The sequence below is a fragment of the Ictidomys tridecemlineatus genome, chromosome 14 (assembly GCF_052094955.1).
Source record: "Ictidomys tridecemlineatus isolate mIctTri1 chromosome 14, mIctTri1.hap1, whole genome shotgun sequence".
Lineage (NCBI taxonomy): Eukaryota > Metazoa > Chordata > Mammalia > Rodentia > Sciuridae > Ictidomys > Ictidomys tridecemlineatus.
In genome coordinates this window covers 8,674,608-8,699,000 of record NC_135490.1, presented here as the reverse complement: position 1 = coordinate 8,699,000, position 24,393 = coordinate 8,674,608, and the positions used below count along the sequence as shown (strand labels likewise).

General features: G+C 49.8%; 1 protein-coding gene and 1 long non-coding RNA gene across 3 annotated transcripts in view; one reads left to right on the top strand and one right to left on the bottom strand.

Annotated features, from left to right (window-relative positions):
* The window catches only part of Scara3 (scavenger receptor class A member 3), a 34,365-nt gene that overhangs the window by 5,687 nt on the left and 4,285 nt on the right, over positions 1-24,393 (top strand). Inside the window, exons 2-5 of one of the 2 annotated variants that reach the window (XM_078030844.1) lie at positions 11,457-11,555; positions 12,748-12,867; positions 15,504-15,602; positions 16,820-17,863. In XM_078030844.1, the coding sequence (XP_077886970.1) occupies positions 11,457-11,555; positions 12,748-12,867; positions 15,504-15,602; positions 16,820-17,863 (1,362 nt within the window). The remainder of the gene's footprint in view (positions 1-11,456; positions 11,556-12,747; positions 12,868-15,503; positions 15,603-16,819; positions 17,864-24,393) is intronic. The other variant, XM_078030845.1, reaches the window with a different exon arrangement.
* Positions 3,242-5,624, bottom strand: LOC144370274 (uncharacterized). The gene is made up of 3 exons (XR_013430188.1): positions 5,145-5,624; positions 4,160-4,314; positions 3,242-4,017 (listed from the first exon to the last, which is right to left on the bottom strand). It is a non-coding gene; the product is annotated as an uncharacterized LOC144370274 (long non-coding RNA).

The following is a 24,393-nucleotide window of genomic DNA, read 5'->3' as shown; positions in this document are numbered from 1 at the left end:
CCTCAGCCACAATGAGGCACTAAGCAATTCAGTGAGACCCTGTCTCTAAATAAAATACAAAATAGGGCTGGGGATGTGGCTCAATGGTCGAGTGCCCCTGAGTTCAATCCCCAGTACCAAAAATAAATAGATAACATAAACAGAAAGGGCCAGAGGTGTAGCTTAGTGGCAAAGCCAGTGCTTAATATGTCCAACCCCCCCCTTTTCCTTTCCTACTATCAAAATATGTTTTTTAAAAATCAGTAAGATGCCAGGTGCAGTGGGGCACACCTGTCATTCCATCAACTCTGGGGTTGAGGCCAGGAAGATCTCAAGTTCAAGGCCAGCCTCCTCAACTTAGTGAGACCCTGTCTCAAAATAAAACGTAGAAAGGGCAGGGATGTAGCTCAGTGGTAAAGCACTTCTGGGTTCAATTACCCGGTACCAAGAAATCAAAAAAAAAGCACATAAATATCTTTTCCAGGCAATAAACATGGATTCATCTGTAGATCATTGAATAACGCTCTGTAGTGCAGCTCTAACTGCCTGCGGAGAAGCACTGGGGCCGTTCACATTCCTCGGGTTTATCACAGCAAGTATCGATCTTCTCCACACACTTCTTGCCTTTTCCTCCTCTTCTAATTACTCTCTTAAGAAAAGCTCCTCAAGAGGGTTGCTGAGCCAGAGGGCAGCTATTTGAGCTACTGAGACCCAAACCAGAGAGGTGTCTTTCCCTCCCTATGCGGGGTGTGGGAGGTAGGCATCTGGAGGCAGCTGGGGAAAGGTAAAGGGTTGGGACCTAATGGTCTTCATCTTTTTGGAACTGAAGGAGGTGAGCTCATCTTTGGAGAATGGTGGACAGAGAGGAGAAGGAACTGAGGTGTTGGAAGGCAAGCTCTTGGTGGCAGGACTTGGATGGAGCCTAGTCCATGCCACTCTCTGTCATGCTTCCACTGGGCTGGGTGGGGAAAAGCCACCACCGTGCAGAGGAAATAGGCTGAGCACTGACTCATGCCCTGGTCAGGAGAGAGGGCTGCAGGATCCAGGGCTAAGGCTGGCCCTGTGGCAAGGCTGCTCTCGGGATTCAAGGTGGGTGAAGGTAAGGGGGTAAGGGTTCAGTGCAGGTGGGACGAGGAAAAACAGTTGAGGGGTGCAGAACAGGAGCCCAAGACCACACAGGGGAACAGCAATAAGCTTTGTGCCCCAGAGCGGGCAGGCTGAGCTGCGGCCAGCATAGGGATTCCAGGTCAACGGAGGCTCGAGTTCCAACATAAATGTTGCCTCCAAGCAAGTTGGTGGCAGGAAACAGGATGAAGAAATCATCCAGTCCAGTGATGCCATTTTCTAGAATGGTGTTCTCCAAAGGAGGCATATCTCTGAATAACAGTCCCATAGAATCAACAGGTATATATGTGTGTGTGTGTGCATGTTCTATACATACATACATATATGTGCACATATATAATATGTATGAATATTGTATATAATATGCACATATATTATATATAATGTGCATGTATATTATATATAATATGTATAATATACAAAATATAACATTATATATATATAAAATATACACACACACATATAAATATATATTTTTAAGATGGGCAGGAAGTGCTGTGGTTAAATAAGTCTGAGAAATATTGGACTGAAATACAGATTTAAATAAGCTTTTTTTTTTGGCAGAACTTTTCAAAACATTTGCTATGCTCATGTGACTCTCTGATGATGATACAGTGCATAGCATTTTTCCAACTTCCTTGGCCAAAGAACCCCTTTATCACAAAGAATATTTTGGAATTACTCTTCCATAGGATATGTTTTGAAAAATGCATTTCTTTGAAGCTGGAATTTGTCCTGAGTGATGGGGATTGGGATATGACCATAGATGACAGTTCAGTAGGATAGAAAAACAACCCTAATAAAAGCCACACAATCCTTTTTTTTTTTTTTTTTTTGGTCTGAGGAATTGAAGCCAGGGGTGCTTAACACTGAGCCACATCCCTGGCCCTTTTTTATTTTGAGACAGGGTCTTGGTAAGTTGCTTAGGGTCTCCCTAGGTTGCTGAGGCTGACTTTGAACTTGCAATCCTCCTGCCTCAGCCTCCCCAAACGGCTGGGATTAGAGGTGTGCACCACTGTGCCTTGTATAATCCTTGATCAAGCATTCACTATGTGCCAGCTGCTCTTCATTCAGCATCCTACTGAATTTTCATAGCTGCTCAGGAAAATGGAGGGTACTCCCACTGCCTTAGACCCAAGGAACAGGAAGCTCAGAAAGGGGACACTGAGTGCCACAGGACACACAGCGTGGACCTCAAATGGTGAAAAATAGCATGTGGGATTTTAAGTACCAAAGGGGATGACAGGGATCAGGAGAATTGGGGACTTCCAGCCTCTCATCTCACTGAATTTGTGGTTCCAGGAAGTGGAGAAGGGGCTGTCCCCACCCTGGGGTCCAGTGTGGATGTCATGGAGTGACTCCTGAATGGGTGAAAAGCCTAGTTCTCTTCTCCAGAAGAGAACTGGGCTTTTCACTCGAGGGGTTACTTAGAAATGGGGGTGGGCATTTGGGGTTGTCATGGAGACCAGGATATGAAATGCCTGCCGCGGAGATAAATTCCATCTGATGAAAAATTGTGCAACCCAAATTGCAGCAGCGTCCCAGTGAGAAAAACCAAGGGCAAGAGAGAGAAGGCAGTCATCGTGGATGAGGAGGGTGTCGGATAAAGGGGGGACTTACCCCCAAGCTCTGTGATGGCCAAAACCACAGTGGAAGGCAGCAGAGGAAGCATTCAGACGCAGGTGACAGGGACTGGAAGAGGAGCCACCTGCCCCAGGGTAGCAGATGTGAGTTCAGGAACAGAGGAGCTTAAGGGTGGGGACCAACAGGGAGGTGAGCGGGAGGAAAGAGATGGCAGGACCACGGAGGCCGAGGAGGACCAGGCGCTGAGCACTGGAATCTGAAGGAGAGGCCCAGCTTGTTTGAAGCTGAGAGGGGCCGAGGATTCCCACGGGAACACAGATCACCCGCAAAGGAAACCTGGAAGGAGGCGGTGGCGCAGGGTACTAATGAAAACCATTCTGCAGCCTTAATTGCAGCCTTCTCCAGCCTTAAACTACAGCTGTGCTGCAACTTTAAAGATAGCATGGGCTCTCCAGAAGACTCTGGAAGCCTTATTTTTCCTGACCCAGTTGGCTGTTTTGAAAACCCACTCTGAACTCTGCTGAAGATAATCATCAAAATATGGCCGCAGAAGTGCCCGAAGAAAGGCCTTTTATTCCATTCCTCGAACCACCACCCACCCTCGCCGGCTCGGATGGAAGAGTGCAGTCGCAGAAAGGCGGAAGAGTGGATCCCCGGCGCCTTTTTTGGCCAGCCAGAAGAAAGCAGCTTGAGCAGCGACAGTTAGCCATTGGTGAGCAGGTCCGGGTTTCCAACCCAGAGGTGGTGAGGCAAGATCAGCCCCCAGAGATGGGCCGAGACGGGCACCTCCAAGCCGACCTTCTCCGTGGCTCTGTGGGAAGAAAGGCTCAAACACAAGGCCTTCCTCCTCTGGGGCCGTCCTTCCCAGGTTTGGGTAGGAGATTGCACAAATGCACCACGGGGACAGAGGCCCCTCCAGAGCTCCCGCGGTCCCCCACTGCATCGGTCTGCTCGGGCACCCCTGGCCTTCAAGGGCAGTCTGGTTTCCCCCCGCCTGCTGCCTGTGATTTGGGCACAATGGCCACGGCAAGCGTGGAGGCTGGCTGTGCCCTCACTAGATAATCCATGAGGCTGGGACCTTCCTTTGTCACAGCTTGGGTCCTTGAGGCCTCGGACGAGGGAGGCAGCTACTGAGTCAGTGAGCAAGGTTATGACAGAGCTAGGCTCTGGGAGGGCGTTTAGGTGTTTGCTTTTTTATGATTCCCAGAGCAGCCCTGATGGGTCCCCAGGAGCAACAAGAAACAGCTTTTCCGGGGGCTGGGGTGGTAGCTCAGTGGTAGAGCACTTGCCTCGCACGCGTGAGGCCCTGGGTTCGATCCTCAGCACCACCTGATAAATAAATAAACAATTAAAAAAAGAAAAAGAAAGAAACCGATTTTCTTCTGCAGTGTCCTCTCCTAAGTCCATCTCCTCTTGTTTTTGATCTTGAAGTCAACAGAATAAGAGGAAGGAAAAGAGAAAAACTGTGCACCTGGAACAGAGGCCATTTCGGCCTTCTAGCAACCTAGAGGACTCCGAGGCCTCTCCTCACACGTGCTTCCCCTGCCATTCCCAGCCACCTGGGGGTGTTATGCCGAGGCACTCCGCAGCTTCCAGCTGGTGGCAGGTTTAATTTCAAGGGTGTTTCTGCAAGACACAAAGGAGGACCACAGCCTTATTGCAGCGGGCCATGGAAATGCAGGCAGCATCTGAAGACAGTTAGCTGCAGCAAGGAGAATAACCCCTCCCACCCACACAACCCAGAGCCCTTTTAATTTTAAGGGAACAACAGCCTTATTCTCAGGCTGTGAAGTGGGGTGGGGGGAAGCAGGGCCGCATCTTACTGTCCCTGCTCTCCCCCACCAGTTCCTTCTGGGCAGCTCAAGCCTCAGGCCTGTGTGTGCTAATTTTGTCTCCGCTGCCCGAAGCCTTTACAAACTTGGGGCATAAACTCCCTAGCCACAGAGAGATCTAATAATAAACCAGATTTAAACCAGATTTGAAGTTATTAATCTTCTTTTTCATAAAAATAAGCTCATGATTAAAGCAGCAGAGGGTAAGAATTAACTCAGGACACAGGCCCTTGAAGCGTCATCCATCAGGCCCTCTGCTGAATGCCTCCTGCGGTATTCAGGAGAGGAGGGAGCTTTCCTGAATGAAAGAGGTGACAGGTTGCTGGGACTGAGTGGCCTCCAAGCTGGGACCTCCCCGAGCAGGTCTCTGCAGACACTTTACACATATCTGGATCTTGCTCCAGATCCTGGACATCTGGGAACCACTGACTGGCTGGCGGGTCACTTAACCTTAGCCTTTGTAACCCAGTAGAAGTGACTCTGTGACGTGAGTTCCCTTCCCACCCCCCTGCCTGTGGCTTGCTAATTCCAAAGACACTTCTGAAAGCTGGTGCCCCCAGCCCTACGATGGCCCAGAAGACTGCAGGGGAAGAGCATGGGAATGGGAGGAGGGTCTTCTCCCACCTCCGTCCATCCTGCTTGGTCCGCCCTGGCTGATCATCCTCTAACCAATCACACCTCGGTCTTCTGCCAGGCTTTTCTCCTTCTTCCTGTTCATGTGTGCATCCCTTCTCGGGGCAGAACAATCTCCGTATAATGTGACTTCCATGAGCCTGTGCTGGCGAAGGCTGGGCCCGTGACTGTCTCACGCCTGCTTTGGATTATGTTCTCATTAAAGTGAACGAGGCCAGGGTGGCGGTTGCGGCCATGTTCCGGACACGGGTGTCTCAGGAGTCCCTGAGCCTGGGGCTCCGTCCTGGAGAAAGGAAACCCAGGGATTAGGAAGAGGGGACGCCATCCTTAGGGACCAGGGAGAGCTGTGAGTTATGGCGCTAGATGTCAGCCCGGGGAAGATGGCCAAACACTCCTGAGCTCCCCGTCTAGTGAGTTCTGGGCTGGCAGCTGTCACTTCCCTTCCCACGGGCCACTCCTCACCGCACCGGAAAGCCGTCATTACTGATTCCCGCTTGCCAGGGACAGCCAATAGGAGGGGCTCTCACTGAAAGAGCAAGGTTAAGGCCAAGCTGTGCTCGGGGAGGAAGTGTCTGCTGGAGGCTGGTGTCAGCCTCGCTTGATTTAAGTCATCCCAGATTCCTGCAAAGGCAGTAAACAGCAGAGTGATGAAATTGGCCTTGGAGCCAGAACAGGGAGGAGGGCAAAGGAGCACCACCAAGGGGTGGGGAGGAATGAGGGGCAGGGGCTGGACATCCTCTCTGATCCCAGGAATGGCAGGAATCCCTCCCTCAAAGAGGCCCCTGTGATCTGGGAGAGGTTCAGGTCAGAGGAGCACAGAAGACGCTCGGGAATCCCAGCCCTCTGGTGTGCAGGGAAGACATCAGAACCTCGTGACCGTCCAGGGAGCTGTCCCTATAAACTGTTGGCAGATTGATGATGAAATGGCACCTTGAGTCACAGAGCAGGGCTGTAAGGTTGATTTTGCAGGATTTGAGATTGGTTGTATCCCACCCATCACTCTTCTTGTCCCTCCTTATCCCTTCCTCCTCCCACTTTACAACCCTCTCCGAAGCACTCACCTACACACCCAGATTCACACACGTACACCATTGTGCCATTGGCAAGAAGCACCTGGAATCCAATATTGTAGAGAGGAGAGCCAGGAACCAGAAAGTTTTGCCGCTAGTTGCTCAGTGATGTAAGCCGGCCGGTAAAGACCTGATCTCTCTCCATCTGTATCTCTGTCCCCCTCTCAACTCAGTTTCCTAACCTGTCAAGCTGGGAGACTAATTTCTCACTCCATCTTTCTCACAGGCCAGTCAAAGGGATCCATTGGGGCAATGGAGTTCCCAAGTCCTAAGCCCTGGTCTCGAGCCCTACTCAACTCAGAATCTCTGGGGATGGGTCCCTGATCTGTTCTCTTGAGCGATGCCCAAATGAGTCAAGGTGCAGCATAGAACCCCTAGCAGAAAGCACAATACAAAACCATTCATAGCTTCATTTGAAATTGTGTTTGTGAGCCCTTTGGTGTGCCAGTCACTGTGTCGGGGGTTTTGGATAAAGCAGGGAAGATGGAATCAATCCCTGTTGTAGGAACTTAAGTCCTGGGCGAGAGAGCCTCTATCAAAGGAAAACACAGAGCATGAGAAGCACATGCAACACGGATTTACTCGACTCTGGGAGCTCAAGGAAGGCTTTGCTGCAGAACTTAAGTCTCTCAACTCCCTGCTCATCTGTTCAGGGCTGCCTTTGCTCAACAAGTCTTCTTGGGGACTCTGCATCTTAGCTTCTGGTTGGTCACAGTGGTCACTATGCAGTCCTTGGGAAATGAGGTCACAGGTTCCAAAGGGTTTTGGGATGAAACTCCAGACGGCTCTGTGTGCTGCGACTTGTGCCTGTCACTCCTCCTTTCTGACCTCAGTTGCAGAAGCAAGACTCCTTAGCATTTTGCAGAGCCTTTGTGCCTTACCTCAGTGGTTCGAGTTTGGTGGGAAGATGCCTGAACTCAAGTCTTGGCTTTGCCACTTGTGTTCTGTGTGCTGTTGAGCAGTTTCCTTCCCTTCTTTGAACCTCAAGGTTTTTTTGTCCGTAAAAGTGATACTTTGGACTGTAAAATTTATGGGGTTGTAGTGAAGACTGCCCTGGGGCAGGAACCAACACTCCATCCCATTTAAAAAATGAAAACAGAGAAAAGCAAGCTTGGAGCTTCTGCTTCTAGCACCATCAACCTAGACATAATTCTCAGGCTCTAAAGTTTAGGTATTAGAAAGCTAACAGACACGCTACTCGATGCAGAGCTAAAGTTGAGAGAAAATAGCACGGAGCTGCGAGGATCAGGAGGAAGAAAAAGAGGGAAAAAATTAAATTAGGAGCTGAAACAGGACGACGGGAAAATAAGCACAGAGGCTGGGCATCGGGACAGAGAGAGCACAGCCTTGGGTGCATGAGAAGACAGGGAAGAGAGGAGAGGTGACCGTGAGAGGCAGGAGGCCGGGGCAGCTGGACTGAAGTCTGGTATCATAATCCTGGACCCTGGAAGGTCCTCCTCCCAGGCTGTCCCACTCTCACCCTGGATCAGTCCCCATCCCTTCTGATTGATCACAACATATACTGACTCGTCAGTGCCAGGCCTTACCTGTTGGTGAAGATTTTTACTCACCCCAGCTCGTCTGTTCTCTGAAAAACTCGGGGAGGAGAGAAACAAGAGGCTAGGGGGAAACATCCATCTTCCAGACGGCCATCGGGAAACTGGCGTCTCCAGAGCCTCCAGGCAGAGTCCAAAGTCTCGCTAATAATTGTGTGGTAGGTGTGTGTGTGTGTGCACAAACATGCACACATGCTGGGGACGGAACCCAGGGCCTCACATGTGTTAAGCACACACTTCTACCACTAAGCTACATACCCCCAGCCCTTTGCTAAGAATTTTGAAATGCACAAGATAAAATATGGAGATCCTTTGAAATGAAACTCATACTTTTTATGATAAAGTTTATTGGGAGGGTCTAGCAGATCTGTACATATTCATATGCTATGTGGGTAAAAATAAAATTTATATACCCCCATAGTAACTTGTTAATTAAACAGAACATCAAGATGTCCTTGTGATCTAATCCAGTAAATTTACTTTTAGGAAATTGTCTTAAGAAGATCATGTGTTCATGACATTTCATGTATCAGGATTTTTCACCATGATACACATTGCAGTCTTCTTAATGCACACACATATGCATACTTAATTTTTTCTAAAGCATTTGAATATAACCTACATATATTACAGTCATTTTTCTCTAAGAATAGGAATATAATCAGAGAAGAGTTAAGAATTTCATGAATTTATACTCCATCTGATCTGCTATTCATATTCCACTTTAGTCAGTTTGCTGATATCCTCTATAGATGGTCCTTCGTCCCCCACACAAGATCCAGTCTGTTCTGTGACCAAGCATTGCATGTTGCTATCATGACTCTTTCACCTTTAACTGTCTTCAAGGACTGATTGTTCAGATTGGCTGACTTTTGTTTTTAATAGGATGATCCTCATTTTGTGTTTTTCTCCTGTTTCCTTTTGCATCTTGTGGGTAAAATACATAGGTGGTGGAGGCTCTCACAATGCCTACCTGTCCCTCCTAGGTGATACTACTGACGATCACCTAGTCAACGTGCTTCCTGATTTCTCCAGTATTTAAGTACTGAGTTCTCCACTTCCTTGCAACAAATAAGGTCCCAGTGTGGAGACACTTTAAGGCCTCACACATAACCTGCTCCTCGGGCAAAATGGTCCCTCGGGAGCACTCACCGCTGGTTCTTGCCTGATCCAGTGTCTACCATGATTGCAAATGCTGATTTCCCAACTCCAGCACCACTGTAGGAAGGAGCCTTCCCTTCTCCCTTGCTGTTTATATATCCATCATTGTGAGTTCACAAATCCCTACATTTTTAATGACATGTAATCTTATCATTATACCTAACTTTTTTAGTACACAAATTGTCCCAGTTTGGGTGAGTGGGAACATCTTTAAGCTGACTTTTGTATTTCTTGTGACCTTCCATCTTTTCTTTTCCTTCCATTTGTAAGCACTTTTTAGAATAACAAAATGGTCCGTGTTCATCTTACCCGGACCCCTACCCTGGACCAGCCATTTCTCCAAGGAGCCCTGGCTCTTTTTGGTGGGAAGTGGTCCTGGAGATCAAGACCTGGCTCACAAAGGATGCCCATTGCTGTGGTAGCACCTGCTTCCTAGACCTTTCCACAGGCAAAGCTGCACCTATACACATGCCTGCAAATGTAGATACATATGAGCACGTAATTATGAAGATTTTAGAAATTTGAAGTTCATATTGATAGCTTCCATTCAGTCTGTTCTTGGGGGGCTCTTTCTTGCCTCTCCCACTCCAGATTCAAGTGTCCCTTTACCCAAGCAAGAGCCCTGGGTCCAAGCTACACCAGCACAAGGCTCACTCACTCAACCCCATTCTAATTTAAAATAATTTCAGAATTGCTCCAGCCATGCTACAACAAGAAGCAAACCTGCATAAGGTGGTCAAGGTTCATTTGCATTTTTCCACTCATACCAACCCCATCCCAAGGTGACCCATGTGGACTATGTCACAAGTTACTTAAGGATGGTTCTTTCCTTCTTTCTTTGTCCTCCTGCAAATACAATGAGGTTCATTTGTTTCCGTTTATATATATATTCCTTCATACCTTCCCTTTTTCACTTAGTATCTCCTGGAAATTATTCCACACCAGTTAGTAGCGATTTCCCTATTTGTTTCTATCGCCACACAGAGCTCGATTCTGTGAATACACACCACAGCTCATTAACCAGTCTCCTTCCGTTGTACGTAGACAGTTTCTGTGTTAGGAATTACAAATAACCGTGCAATGAATAACAGTCACATGCATTCCACAATGTCAGAGGTGTGTATTCTGGATAAATTCATAGATGTGTGATTGCTGAGCTGGAGAGTAAAAGCATATGTCAGATCCCCTCCGTAAATTGAGGACCATTCTGTGTCCCCACCCCAACCCCCCACCGCCCGGCCAGCAGAGTGTATCGTCAGGCCTCTGCATTTTTGCCAGTGATGACGTATCTCATCTGATGGGTGAGATACGTCATCACAGTGTGGTTTTAAATCACATTCATCTTATTAGTAAAGTGGAACATCTTTTCATTTGTTCAAGGCTCATCTTATGCACTTTTCATAAATCGTGCCGGTCTGTGACCCATTTTTCTATAGGATGTCTGGTCCTTTATTTCCTTAATTGTTTATGCTCTTTGTGAATCTGGCGTATCCACTCTTGTCTGTGATACATGTTTGATCCTGCCCATGGTGTTTGGTTTTTGTTTTTGTTTTGTTTCGTTTGCCGTGCAAAGGTGGCTCGGTTTTATTGTCATGTTTGCCTCTGGATTTGGAGGCAGTTTTAAAGTCCCCTTTCTGGACTTTTCTGGAACAATCTAGATTTCATCCCCAGCTTTTCAGAACAAAATCCTCAGTCAGCTTGGAGGAAGCCCTTGCTCATTTTGCAACATCCCCTCAGGGATTTGGCTTATTCTGCCTTATTTTAGGCATCTTCATTCCTGTTGCTCATTAAAAAAAAAAAAAAAAAAAAAACAGATCTTACTTAGGGGGCCTGGGGGGTCTGGGAAACAAGCGCAGCCTTCTGAATGAGGGAACACATCATTTGGGTCTTATTTAAGGACTGCACACTCCAAGGGAGGAAGTACCGAATTGGCCTCCAGACAGGGGGTCTTCTTCCCCTGATCCCTTGGCACCCCCCGGGTCCTGGATGAGGCATGTGAGGCAGGGGGTGATGCCCGTCCTGTGTCCTCTCACCTCCTGCCTCCTCCTCTCCTTGGCTTGCCTGAGATGAATGCCTTCGAGGTGGAGACCACGTTCAGCCTTGTCCCTGGAGAAGAGGAATTCTGTTTCCCTCACCACGTGTCAGGGCACGAGAGGACACTGAGCCCTATCAATCAAACAGCTCTTATTTCTTCTTCCTCCACTCCCAGGGGTCTGAGCAAGATGCAGATAGAATAAGTCATGGAGCTGCCCAGGGGTCTTTCCCAGCCCACGGGAGATAGGGAGAACCTTCATCCAGAGGGGTGGGACACCAGCTCCCCAGCTGCCTAAGTCTTAACTCTGTGCCTCTTTTCTTGGCTTAACTCAGGACACCTGGAGTTCAGGTGGAGTGGGCTGGCTCAGACCCAGGCGTACAGTGGGCAACGGCTGCAGGGACAGGTGCTGAGTGGGCTGTTGGAGAGGGATGAGGGTGGCTTAGGGTGCAGCCTGGGTCTGATGGCACTGGTTCCACCGCAGTGAGGTCGGCTGGTGGCGACGGGGATGCGTTGTGTGTTACCGAAGAGGAACTGGCTGGTGAAGACGAGGACATGCCGTCCTTCCCGTGCACCCAAGAGGGTAAGAGCTCTGGGGGCTGCCCCTCCTCCTCTCTGGGCTGAGAGTCCCTGCGCATCTCCAGGATGGTGAGTGGCTTGTCTCACTAGATGGCTTCAAAATCCTGGCTCTCGTTGCCTTACCGCTTACTGGAGAGTGGAGGGCAGAGCCACGTGGCCCTGGACTGAGCAATATGGACGAAGCCAGCATTTGACACAAGTGCCATCTGTCTCCTATGCTCCTGAGCCCTGTCACGGACCTCACACTCTATCCAGATCAGGGGACTCTGTGCCCCGATTGTCCCCTCCATGGTCTCCCATGCTATTTGCGTTGATGTTTGGAGTAGGGCCCTTGGTGGCTTTCGGTGTGGATTAGAGCTCTCCTTCTCCACCTTGGCTGTGTGCTGTGATCGGCCAGCAATGCCTGACACCGCTTCTCATAAAGGCAGGTTTCTTTTACTCTGGAGTGTGCACCAGGTGGCACCAGGATTGTCAGTCATTTCTGGTACTCATCCTGCGCAGACGAAGTGGAGTTCACCTTGGGAGCTCCAGGCAGGGCCATCCCCACCTCCAGTTGGGCACTGGGCACCTGCCGGAGTTTCCAGGAAGATCTGGCTCCCTCCTCCCTCCACACCAGCCACCTAACTGGTAGACTGTCCGTATCTGTTTGGTTTCCAGAGGAACTGCTGGTACCTGCCCAGTTTGGGGACTGATGACCAATGTTCTTATTTGCCAGGGGCTCAGGGGTTTCCCAGGGGGAGGGGCTTTTAGTTCTAAAAGGGAAACAGACTCTGCAAGGAGATACCATGACAGGAGAGTTTGGGTGCTAAAACCTAGAAGGTCCAGGGCAGAAGGGGACAAGCTGGTCACCCAGGAGTACCACAAGACTGCCGATACTGTGGACTACCGCCAGAGCCACTGAAGAGGGTAGAGGCGTTTCCCCACCCCAGAGCTGAATGAAGACACCATAGAGAGAGAGAGAATGTCCATGGTGATGGAGGGTGTCCTTGGAAGACCCTGACCCTGTCTCCTCTATTCCAGAAAGTTCTAGGACCTAGAGAAATATGGTGAAGCCCGTAGAGAATGAGAGTGGGGACTCCCCTGTGGGCCTCGTTTGACAGGGAATGAGACAGGCCAGAGCAGGAATGTGGAACTGACCCTCCCATTCCAGCCTTGGCCCCTGGCCTAAGCCACTGTCCTCCTTCTGTCCCCCACAGGTCGGCCAGGACCCCGCTGCAGCCGCTGCCAGAAGAACCTGTCTTTGCACACGTCGGTGCGGATTCTGTACCTCTTCCTGGCTCTGCTCCTGGTGGCGGTGGCTGTGCTGGCCTCTCTGGGTGAGTCCAGGTCCCCCCATCCCAGGCTACAGGGGAATGTCTGGGCAGGAATCCAGCACCAAACTCTCTCCCATGAAGACAAGCCCCTAACACCTATAGCCCAGGCCCCAGAATCAGCATCTTTCTGACCAGGAAATCTTTTTTTTTTTTTTTTTTTTTTTTTTAATATTTATTTTTTAGTTCTCGGCAGACTCAACATCTTTGGTGGTATGTGGTGCTGGGGATCGAACCCGGGCCGCACGCATGCCAGGCGAGCGCGCTACCACTTGAGCCACATCCCCAGCCCCTGACTAGGAAATCTTAATGTCTGCTCCACCTGGAGACTGGCCCCTAATTTCTGGTCTGAATGGCCTGGAGCAAGGCCCTCCCCTGCTCAGGGCCCCTCCTTCCCCATGGTAAATGAGGTGGGAGGATGCGATCAGCGGTCTCCATGTCAGCTCCTTGTTAGAATGACCTGGGAGCTTTAAAAATTACTGATGCCTGGGCCCCGTCCTGGGAAACGTAACCAACGCAGTACCATTCAACTCTCCAGATGGCTCTATTGTATATAAGGGGTTGAGATCACTGGATCAGGGACTTTTAAGTCCCTCTCCTGGTCTGTGAGTGTTTCTCAAAGGGGGTTGGACGCCAGCCTCCTGCATCAAGATCACCCCCAGCATTCACTAAAATGCAAATGCCTGGGTCTTACAACAGGCCTACTAAACCAGAGCCCTGCAGGTGAGGCCTAGGGAGCTGAAGTTTGGTGCTTCTCATGTGTACTATAGTCCATGACTGCGGTGGCTGGCCCAGGGGACAGTGTGTGGCCAGGTTCAGGTAACCACTGCCTTCTGGATGCTCATCACAATTTAAGGTAAATTGATTGAGAGAAATTCGGTGGTGTCTCACTACAACGCCTTTCCCCTCTTCACTTCAGACTTTGAAAAAAACAGGCTCCGGTAGGTTTGTCTCAGTTTCCTAGACATCAGGGACAAGGCCGGGAGTGGGGAGGGGGAAGGGAGGCAGCAAGGGTGTCCTACTCTGGGTGCCAACGCTGAGAGTGAGGACCTCCCTGGGAGGGGCACCGGGTCCTATCCCTGATTGGGGACATTCGGTAACCAAGATTCTTGACTTGAAGACAATAAACCAAAAAGTAAGGAAAACAGTGAACACGTTGACATATAAATGACAAAGTGTGAATTGTGCAGAGGGGGATAAATTACATGGAGTGAGCCCTTGGCTGCTGGCTTGGCTATAGACTTCATGAAGCACCAGAATAGGAACCGAAGTCATTCAATCTCTATACCGTCGCTCCTCCAGCTATACAGGGGTTCTCAACTGAGGGGAGGCTCAAATGGAATAATAACTGCTGAAAACTGAAAAATACTAGCCTATATAACAGAAATAATTATTCCTAGGCTCTCTCACATGCCACTGTCACTGAGTAAATGTCTTGACCTCTCTGAGATATGCAATGCTAAGTCGAGTCCAGGGATACCAAATAATTAGAAATCACAGAATTTGGGAGCTGATGAGAGTCTTAGAAGTCAACTAGCTCTACATGTTTTATTTTCTAGATGATTAAATTGAGCTCTGGAGAGGTTAATTGACTTATCCAAAATCACCCAACGAATTTTATACCAATCTGGGTCTAGCAGCTGTGTTATCTGGCTCTTAAGGCAGTGCTAATGTCATTCCCCAACACTTGATTTCGGAGCATCTGTGGGAAGCATCCTGTCTATCTCCAGTCCAACCTGCACCCCATGTCACTGCCAGGCCCCTCCAAGCTGCTGCTAGAGAATGACTGGCATCCTAATGCTGCCGAGGTACCCTGACCCGGCCAGCTCCATGCCTTCAGTAGGGTTCCAGGTTGCCCTGGGGTGCAGAGTGGTAGAAGTTTTTCTGGAGGACAATTTGGCAACTTCTACCAAGGACTTAAAAATGTTAATGTCCTTTGACCCTGTGATTCTATTTCTATCACTTTATGCTAAGAGAAATCATATGCACACAGCCATCGTATATGAGGATGCTTCTAGGATCAAGCTTTACTCATATCCACAGATCCAATTGAATTTATAAGCTCAGAAGACAAGGTAACTTAAGTGTACCCAGCATCAGGAGATATTTGTCACTGCTATTCCGTTTACATAGAGAACCATGCAGACTCTAAAAGGAATGATTCTGAAGTGACTTACGCCTTGATGGAAAAAATGCCCATGACATGTTACCAATAAGGGGCGAGTAAGAGAAAATAGTTGGAATATTCAGAACATCCCAATTTTGCTTGTTTTCTAAAACAGTATTTATCTATGTAGATGTATGATGCGTGTTGATGTAAACACAGCTACAAGAAATACACAGATATTGCTGCAGCAATTTCTGAGGGCAGTATTAAGAATAACTTTTATTTTTTCTGAAATTTCCCTATTCTATCATATGAACAAGTCCTATTTCTAAAACCTGGAGTGGGGGCATGAAATATCTTTTTAAAGGAATGTGTTTCAAACTTTAATCTTAAGCACCTTCCCTTACTGGGAAGCCTCCTAGGAGAAGGGTGGATGGTGTTGCTTGCAGAGGGCTGATAAAAATACCTTCTCAACCAATGAGCGCTGTTTTCTCTGATCCAAGACTCTGGCCCCATTTCTCATGTTTCCCTATAGTTTTTAGGAAAGTGGATTCTCTCTCAGAAGACATCTCCCTGGTCCAGTCCATTTATGACAAGAAGCTTGTATCAATGCAGGAAAACCTCCGAGGACTGGGTGAGCATGTAGTGCACAGCTGTGCTGATCACGTTGGACCAGGTTCATGGGGTGACAGGTCCCTCCCTCTGTGCCATGGGCTTGGTTCGGGGCAGGCTTTGCCAACCTTCTGGGCACAAGACCAGGACAGCCACGGCTCCTCTCCCCTCTGAAGAAGGCTGCTTCCTGGCTTCGCCTAGGACTGTAGAGGGGTGTTCTGCATGGGCAGATCTAGGCAGAGTCTAAGGTACAGAAGGAAGCCAAGTGTAGTCCACTCCCAAGATATCCTCACTCGGGGCCATGATTTGTGTGTGTGTGTGGTGCTGGGAATTGAACCCAGGGTCTCACATCTACCAGCAAGTACTGTGCCACTGAAAGACATCCTCAGCTCCCCAAAATGATTTTTAAGGCCTTCCAAAGCCCCCTTACCTGTCAGCCCCTCCTCATCCCTGACTTAAGCCACAGCACAATTCCTGATGCTCTCTATCCCCAGCTTTAGCCAGGAACGTCCTGAGAGAAGGAAAGCAAAGGAGCCATGGTGGAATGTTTTAGAGGTGGTATGCAGCCAGGTGTGGTGGTGCACAGGTGTAATCCCAGCGACTTGGGAGGCTGAGGCCAGGGGATCACAAGTTCAAGGCTAGCTTTGGCAACTTAGCAAGACCCTGTCTCAAAATAAAAAATAAAAAGGGCTGGCATTGTAGCTCAGTCGTAGAACACCCCTGGGTCCAACCCTCGTACTGCCAACATAAATAAATAAAAATACAAGTGGCATGGAAAGTCCTGGTCTGCCACTAACTGGCTGAGTGCTATCGGGCAAGCCACCTTTCTGTGCCCCATTCCTCATGAGTCACAAGGCGAAAATCCCCACTCTATCTTCCCACAAACATATTGTGAGAGGGTCGAATAATGGATTAAAAAAAAACTGAAGAAATTTTAAAATAAAGTACAAAAAGGAGGTTCCTGGCCACCTCAGAGAAAGCACTAAGATCTATTCTTGAGAATGTGGTGGTGGGGTGGAGAAAACATCCTGAATCTTTCATTTCAGATCCTATGATTAAGGGTATTTGGTAAAAATTGAAATTCCATTGAGATGGCAAGGCTTTCTAGAAGGATTTCATAGCAAACTTAGGAAAGGAAGCCCCTTGCCGGGTCATTATTCTCTGAAATGTTTAGTTTAAAGAAGCACCATTGTCCCACGGTTCTTCAGCAACTCAAAATGTTGTCCCTTTCTCCTGAAGACCCGAAAGCTTTGAACAACTGCTCTTTCTGCCACGAGGCTGGGCAGCTGGGGCAAGAGATCAGGAGACTTCAGGAAGAGCTGGAGGGCCTTCAGAAGATGCTTCTGGCCCAGGAGGTCCAGCTGGACCAGACCTCGCAGGCCCATGAACTGCTCTCCACCACCAGCAACCAAATCTCCCAGGAGATGGGCGGTTGCTCCTTCTCTGTCCACCAAGTCAACCAGTCTCTGGGGCTCTTCCTGTCACAGGTGAGGGGCTGGCAGGCCACCACCACTGGCCTGGACCTCTCTCTGAAGGACCTCACCCAGGAGTGCTATGATGTCAAGGCTGCTGTGCACCAGATGAACTTCACCGTGGGGCAGAACTCTGAGTGGATCCACGGGATCCAGCGCAAGACGGACGAGGAGACCCTCACCCTCCAGAAGATTGTCACCGACTGGCAGAACTACACCCGGCTCTTCGGCGGCCTGCGCACCACCTCGGCCAAGACTGGAGAAGTGGTCAAGAACATTCAGGCCACCCTGGGGGCCTCCTCGCAGCGCATCAGCCAGAATTCCGAGAGCATGCATGACCTGGTGCTGCAGGTCATGGGCTTGCGGCTGCAGCTGGACAACATCTCATCCTTCCTGGACGACCATGAGGAGAACATGCATGACCTCCAGTACCACACTCGCTACGCCCAGAACCGCACGGTGGAGAGGTTCGAGTCGCTGGAGGGTCGCATGACATCCCACGAGATTGAAATCGGCACCATCTTCACCAACATCAATGCCACCGACAACCACGTGCACAGCATGCTCAAGTACCTGGACGACGTGCGGCTCTCCTGCACGCTGGGCTTCCACACGCACGCAGAGGAGCTCTACTACCTGAACAAGTCTGTCTCCCTCATGCTGGGCACCACGGACCTGCTCCGGGAGCGCTTCAGCCTGCTCAGCGCCCGGCTGGACTTCAACGTCCGCAACCTCTCCATGATCATGGAGGAGATGAAGGCTGTGGACACGCAGCACGGGGCAATCCTTCGCAATGTCACCATCCTGCGAGGTAAGAGGCAGGTCAGGCAGGGCTGCTGCCAAGCTCTCAAGGGCCTTTCTGATCTTGCACCTGGTTTTAGGCTGAAATCCTGGCAGGCTGGCACAATCCTGTAGCACGTGCCTAAGGCAGCGGGCAGCTTAGGAACTATCCTTGCAAAACCCTTTTGTAAAGTTTTGGTGGCTTCTAACTTTGCTTATCATACACACGTGGGTTTTTATATATGTATTTGTTTAATTGGGCCCATTAGAGAAATAGGTAGGCCTTGACTTTCAGAAACTGCTTCCATCTTTTTCCTTTCCCACTCTCTCATTAATGCCCTCATATGTCCGTCCAGCTACTGACCCTCAGAGGCTCCTCACTCTGAGGTGCCCTTCTCGTCCTATACCCCACATACACTAGTGTGTTTCTCTGAGTTCTCCAGAAAAACAGAACCAATAGCTTGTAGATTATAAATATGATAGATGGATGGATGGATAGATAGATAGATATTATAAGCAATTGGTTTATGTGATTTTGGAGGCTGACAAGTGCATAATCTGCAGAGCTGATGTCCCAGTTGGAAAGCTGTAAGGCAGAAAATTCTCTTACTGAAGGGAGAGTCAGTTTTTACTACTCAGGCTTTCAACTGCTTGGATGAGGCTCACCCATATTAGGGAAAGCTATCTGTCTCGCTGAGTCTTTCAATTTACATGTCAATCTTATCCAAAATTACTCACACAGAAATACCCAAATTGATGTTTGACCAAATACCCAGGCTTCCCACATTCCAGTAAGTTTGACACTTAAAATTAACCATGACAAGTCCATCCCTTGAGCCAAATGCCATGGCACATGCTTGCAATCCTAGCTACTTGGGAGGCTGAGGCAGGAGGATCCCAAGTTCAAGGCAGCCTGGGCAATTTAGCAAGACCCTGTCTCAAAATTTAAAAAAATAAAAATAAATAAATAAAAAGGACCAGGGATATAGGTCAGTGGTAAAATCCACCTGGGTTCAATCACCAGCACCAAAAAAATTTTTAAAAAGGTTATTGCTTGTCAATTTGGCAGCCATACATGTTTCCTGAGATCAGCACACTTAATAGCCAAAAAAAGACAATAGCAAGGTCATGCTTCTATGTACCGTGAAACAACTGTGTACAACCCAAAACACCCTAACCCTTTCCCCAGAAGAAGAGTGATTTTTACTTTTCTCTTCACATCCCATAACTCAAATACTATGATGTGAAGTTGACAACATAATAAATGCTAAGATATAAAGTCAATGAAACAACATCTGCAGTGGAAGTCCCCACCTGGTTAAGCCTATAAAAATCCACTCTTCTTCTCCAAGATCCAGATGTCCTCTGCACAGGGAAATGAGAGTTGAGTGGGGCCACAGTGGGCATCAGCGCCCCTTCGCCTTTCCAGTCCTTCCTGTGGCTTCCGCAGTGCAGCGTTGCCTTTGGTGTACCCCTTTCCTTGGTGGAGACAGAGCCCTCGCTCCCTGGTCAGGGAGCCAACCTGGGGGTTCTGCCAACTCTGGGTGTATCTAGGCCCACTGCACACCCTGAAACTGGATGTGGTGGGAAATCACAGGACGGGTCTAGGGTCCACTGACCCCACCGTGAGTTAGACAACAGGAGACCCCCCCTTCATTCCACCAGTCTAGATTGAAGACCACCCAACCTCCAACAGCCTTTACTGTGACTCGGGGGCCACAGGGATGTTTTGGGTTGCCTGGAATCAGCATCAGCTCAGAGCCAGGGTCCCGAAGTCCTGCCCAGTGTGTGTAAGTCTCAAATAACAAAGCCACTTGGACAGTCCAGTCTCCTAGCCTTTGTCTCCTTCCTCCACAGTATCCAGGGCAGGTCTGGCACTTCTAACCCATTTTCTAGGGGGTCACCTTTTGGTCCATGCTTCAGACAGGTCCAGCTCACCAGCAAACCTGTTAGAGTCCTTTCTAACTCCTTGGGTGTCCCCAGGCAAGGAGTGGACCCAGGACTCAAATCCAAGGCTGCCCAAGATCCTTGAGTGGCCTTCCACTCAAAGTCACACACTCCGAAAACAGGCGAGGGAACAAGACGTGCTTCCCAGTACAGATGGCCTCATGTGGTTCCTTCAGTCGACTCTGGTCCTCTTTCCACCAAACCCCAGCAGACTGACTCCTTCTCCCAGGCACTGAACCCTCAGGCTGCCCTTAGATTCATATTGAAAAGACTCCTAAACTGAGTTCCCCTACACCAGGAACCCGGATGACTCCTTGATTCCATCCCCAGAAAGGGTTTGTCTCTGTGGGAAATTTCAGCAGATCTTGGTTCTAGAGAACAGGATAAGTAGGCGCTGTGACCTGGTGGTTCTAAATGTCTTGGCCCCGTCATCCAGGGAGCTCCAAGAGAGAGGCGGAGGACCTCAGGATCCAAGACAAACTCTCCTCTCCACAAAACTCAGGCTTAGCACCAACCTTTCTGACCCGCTGGTTCTCTTTGTCCATTAAGTTCCAAATCTTTGTTGACTTCCTTTTACACCATTGAGCATTTCTTCTGCCACTAGGGCTGTTTTTCTTTGATGTAGACTAGTGAGATATAGAGAGAGAGATCCTGTTTTTGCTCATTGTTATTTTTATTTTTGCAACTAAGCCAGATACTGAGTATTTTGATGGAAACTGAAACACAGTACTTTGCCTAAAGGGTGTATCTTCTAAGGAGCCACGTTCCAGTGGACGGCGTCAGTCGACAGTTCTTATGGACGACAAAGACCTTTTGCACACTTTGTTACATGTCAGCCTCACAATGACCCAACACAGTGCTCTCCCAGCAACTGTGGTTTCAGTTGTTCACAGTCAATAGCAGTGAGAGAGAGAGAGAGAGAGAGAGAGAGAGAGAGAGAAATTTCTTATTTTAAGAGAGAGAGACCACAGTGATATAGCTTTTACTATAGTATTTTGGTTATAGTTGTCTTATTTTATTAGTTATTGTTGTTACTCTCTTCCTGAGCCTGGTTTATAATCTAAACTTTACCGTGGGTATAGTTGTATGGGAAGAAACAGTGTATATAGATTTCCGTATCATCCCTGGCTTCAGGCTTGTAGAACACGCCCTCTGCAGAAAAGGGGGGACTACCGTGCAGTAGAAAGACAGATGTTGGTGTCTCTGTTTCATAGGAAGGCAGGTGAGAGCGGGAGGAGGTGGTTGAGGAATGAGCCAAGGTCACCACGACCCCTCACTGTAGTTCTTAGATGCACACGTCCGTTGCTTACCCAGAAAGGGAGATGCTGAGCGCTTAAGGCTGCACACACCCTGAGACATTTCTGCTCAAGTCCTGCTCAGGTGCAGAATGGAGAAGGAGACAGTACTAAGAGGACTGACAGGAGAATGGCCTTGCAGATTAACAGTGGCTTCTGTCCTGACCGTGGTAGAGTTCTCATCAGAGGGCCTCGTCTTAGCCTGAGAGCAAAATGGGACATCTCAGCTCCACGCGACCCTCACTTCAGCCTCTGAGCAATTATTCAAGTGGCATCTATCACACAACATACCTCCTGGTCATCAACGCCACCATATGTAAAATTTCCCACATATGAAAAAAAATTCAGGGTCACAATGCACATCCCATCCCACAGGGACCTGGTCACTTATTCATTCACCCCCTGGGCCCCCCTGCCAGAGCTGCACTGCTGACTAGAATGAAGGGAGAGGATGACAGTGGCCTCAGGCAACAAGGGAGGTGCCGAGTGCTGATGAAGGGGAGGAGCCGGGCTTCTAATTTGCTCTGGGTCTCTAGGCAGAATCACGCCACCTGTCTGGACCTCTGCTCTTTGTCCTCTGTAAATGAAGGGGTAGGACCAGTCCATCTCTGAGACAGATTCCAGCTTTAATCCCAAGCCTCCTCTGACTCACCAGAAAGCCCCTGGTGCTCCCAGGATGTCTGTCCTCCAGAGCCTTTATCTCTTCTACTCTGCAGGGTCACTTCTGTGTCTGTGCTACACAGTATCTAAGCTAGGACTATCCTTTGGGAATTGAAGAGGAAACCCATCACCTCTCCTTAACTGAGCCACCTGAGGCACAGCTTTGGCTATTTTCAACACCTTTTCTTCCACCACAAATAGGAATATTAATTCCTGCCATGCCTATTCTCCCTGGGGTGTTTGCAAGGATCACTGGTAACAGTGAGCTTGAACAAGGTCCTATAAACTAAGAAAGGGTGTCCTAGTGCAAGGGGTTGATAGGAAGCAAAATTGTTTCATGGCACAGGCTCTTCGTTCTACTCAGAAGCCCTCAGCTGAGTGCATGGCCTCCGAAGGTACTCAAGAAAAGTTTGCTTGATAAATCAATCAATTAAAATATGAACAAAGGACAGAAGCCAGAGTGGTCAGGAGGGGCGAGGTGCAGAGGGATTACATTTGCAAACATTTTCCATGGCCTCCGCCTCCACCCCACACCCCGAGGGCCCAGGAGTTTGCCTGTTGAGACAGGAAAAGCAGAGTGGCCCCCTCTTTCTGTTGTTGGAGGCAGGAGCTGTGGCCAGATGTCAGGGAAGAGAGGCTGGGAAGCCACTGGGAGCTCTGCTCAGCACCTCAGCCTGAGAGCTGAACCCTTTGTTGGACGTCTCGGCCTCTCTGCCCAGACCAGTCACTAGCCCCAGAAGCCTTGGGGGAAAGCAGCCGCGGGGATGTCAGGTGGCTTCAGCGAGCCCCTTCTCCTGTATCTCAGCCTTTGGTGGCCCTCAGAAAGCTGCTTCGGCTTTTCCCCCACCCTCCTGGCTGCTGTTGGTGGGAGGTTTAGCTTGTCACAAACCCGTCCATCTAGGCAGGGATGCCGGTCCACAACAGCTCTTCGGATCTCCTTAGGTGACCGCAGCCAGGACCAAGAATCCCTGGCCCAGGCCAATATTCTCACGAAACAGGAGCCTGAGCCCAGCTACCAGTGTGCTACCTCCAGAGCTGGCACTCCAGCCTGGCCCCCCACGCCCGGGCCAGGACGCCTTCCACTGGCCAGTCCTCACTTTTCTAGTTCCTTCTACCCTGGGAAGCTGACTGTGAGAGGCACTAGGGGGTCCTCCTGCCCATGCTCCAACCTACCCATGGGTGAGCAGTGTCAGTATCTTGAGAAACTGGATCCTCTGGCTGCCCCCGCGGCCCCTTCCCACCCAGAGTGCAGACCACAGACTGACCACCCTACTCATCTCAGACATGCAGTCACTTGTGGCTGGACCCTAATGGGCCTGACAGCCTAATTACAGCCTGTGGCTTCCTGCGTAATTATGGGCCTCCCCAGGACTCCAGAGGGCTCTGGTCCCCTGTCCCCGCTCACATCTCAGCCACCATTGCCGGAGTTTCCTCCTTGGCCCTAAAAGTCTCCCCTCTGCTGAGAGTGGCAGCCAACCCTCCCCGCCTCACCTCACCCCATTTCTTACCACTGGAAGGGGCAGGGGCACTGTCCTGGAGATGGCCTTGGTCAGCCTGCAGCCACTTTCCTGCCCTCTGTGCTAACTTCAGGTTGTTGACTTTGTCCCCAGACAGACCAGGTCCCACGCTTTACAGTTCTCATAACTCATGACCGTCCAGAGGGGCAGCAGGGGACCTGCCTTCTGAGTGCCCATCCCACTCCATAGGGACCACTCAACACTCTTCAGAGCAAGGCTTTGGGGCCCTCTCCCTCCTCCAAGAAGCTCCCAGACTGGTCGTCCTGGTCCTGGGAGGCTGGGAGAGGCCCAGGGGTCACTGCCACAGTGATGAGGGGCAGCGGGGAGACAGCGGGGGCATAGGGGAAGGACCCTGGCCTCAGAGTCTCCCAGGCCCAGGTGGCATCCTGGCTCCACAACATCTGGTTAGGGGTCTTAGGCAAGTTCCCACCTTGTGCACAGTGGTTTATCACCTCTAAAGTGACAACCACCACCTAATGCCAGCCACACCACAGACAGAGTTGACAAATGCTGACAAATATTAGCTTGTTTCACAACCCTTTCCTTCCCGTGTCTGTAGCAAGGGCACCTGTCAGGAGCCCATGCAGATGCCCAGCCCTGACCACCTCCCTCCACTTGATCTCCTTGATATCCAGTTTCTCAAGACCCACCCCCATCGGGTGCTCAGAGATGGGGTCAGCAGTGGCAGCCACAGCTGGGCAATCCATACCTAGGGCAATGAAGTGAGTACTGTGACCGAGACTTCTGCAAAGATCCAGCAGGAGAGCGTGGACATTTGGTTCTCCTCAAAGACAATATGGAACTGCCCTAGAAAGAGGAGCCTAAGTGGGGCTGGTTGGGGGAGGAGGGGTGTGTCTCTGCCTTTTCTCCTCTGCTGCTGGTGTGGAGACCTTTAAAAGCCCTCATTCCCAGCCACTGTGTCCCTTGGGCCAGGAAGGAGAGGTCGCCCACCAAAGATGGTGGCATCAGCAGGAATGGGTCCTGGGGAGAGCATGAGGGATGTCAGCGGGTCCTGGGGAGACTGCTCAGGCTGGAGGTGGGTTGTGGCCGCTTCCACCCAGAGGTCAAGGGCAGAGAGCATGGAGAACCAGGGAGCTGGGGCAGGTCCTAGTTCCCAGGGCAGGCCGAGGACAAGCCCAAAG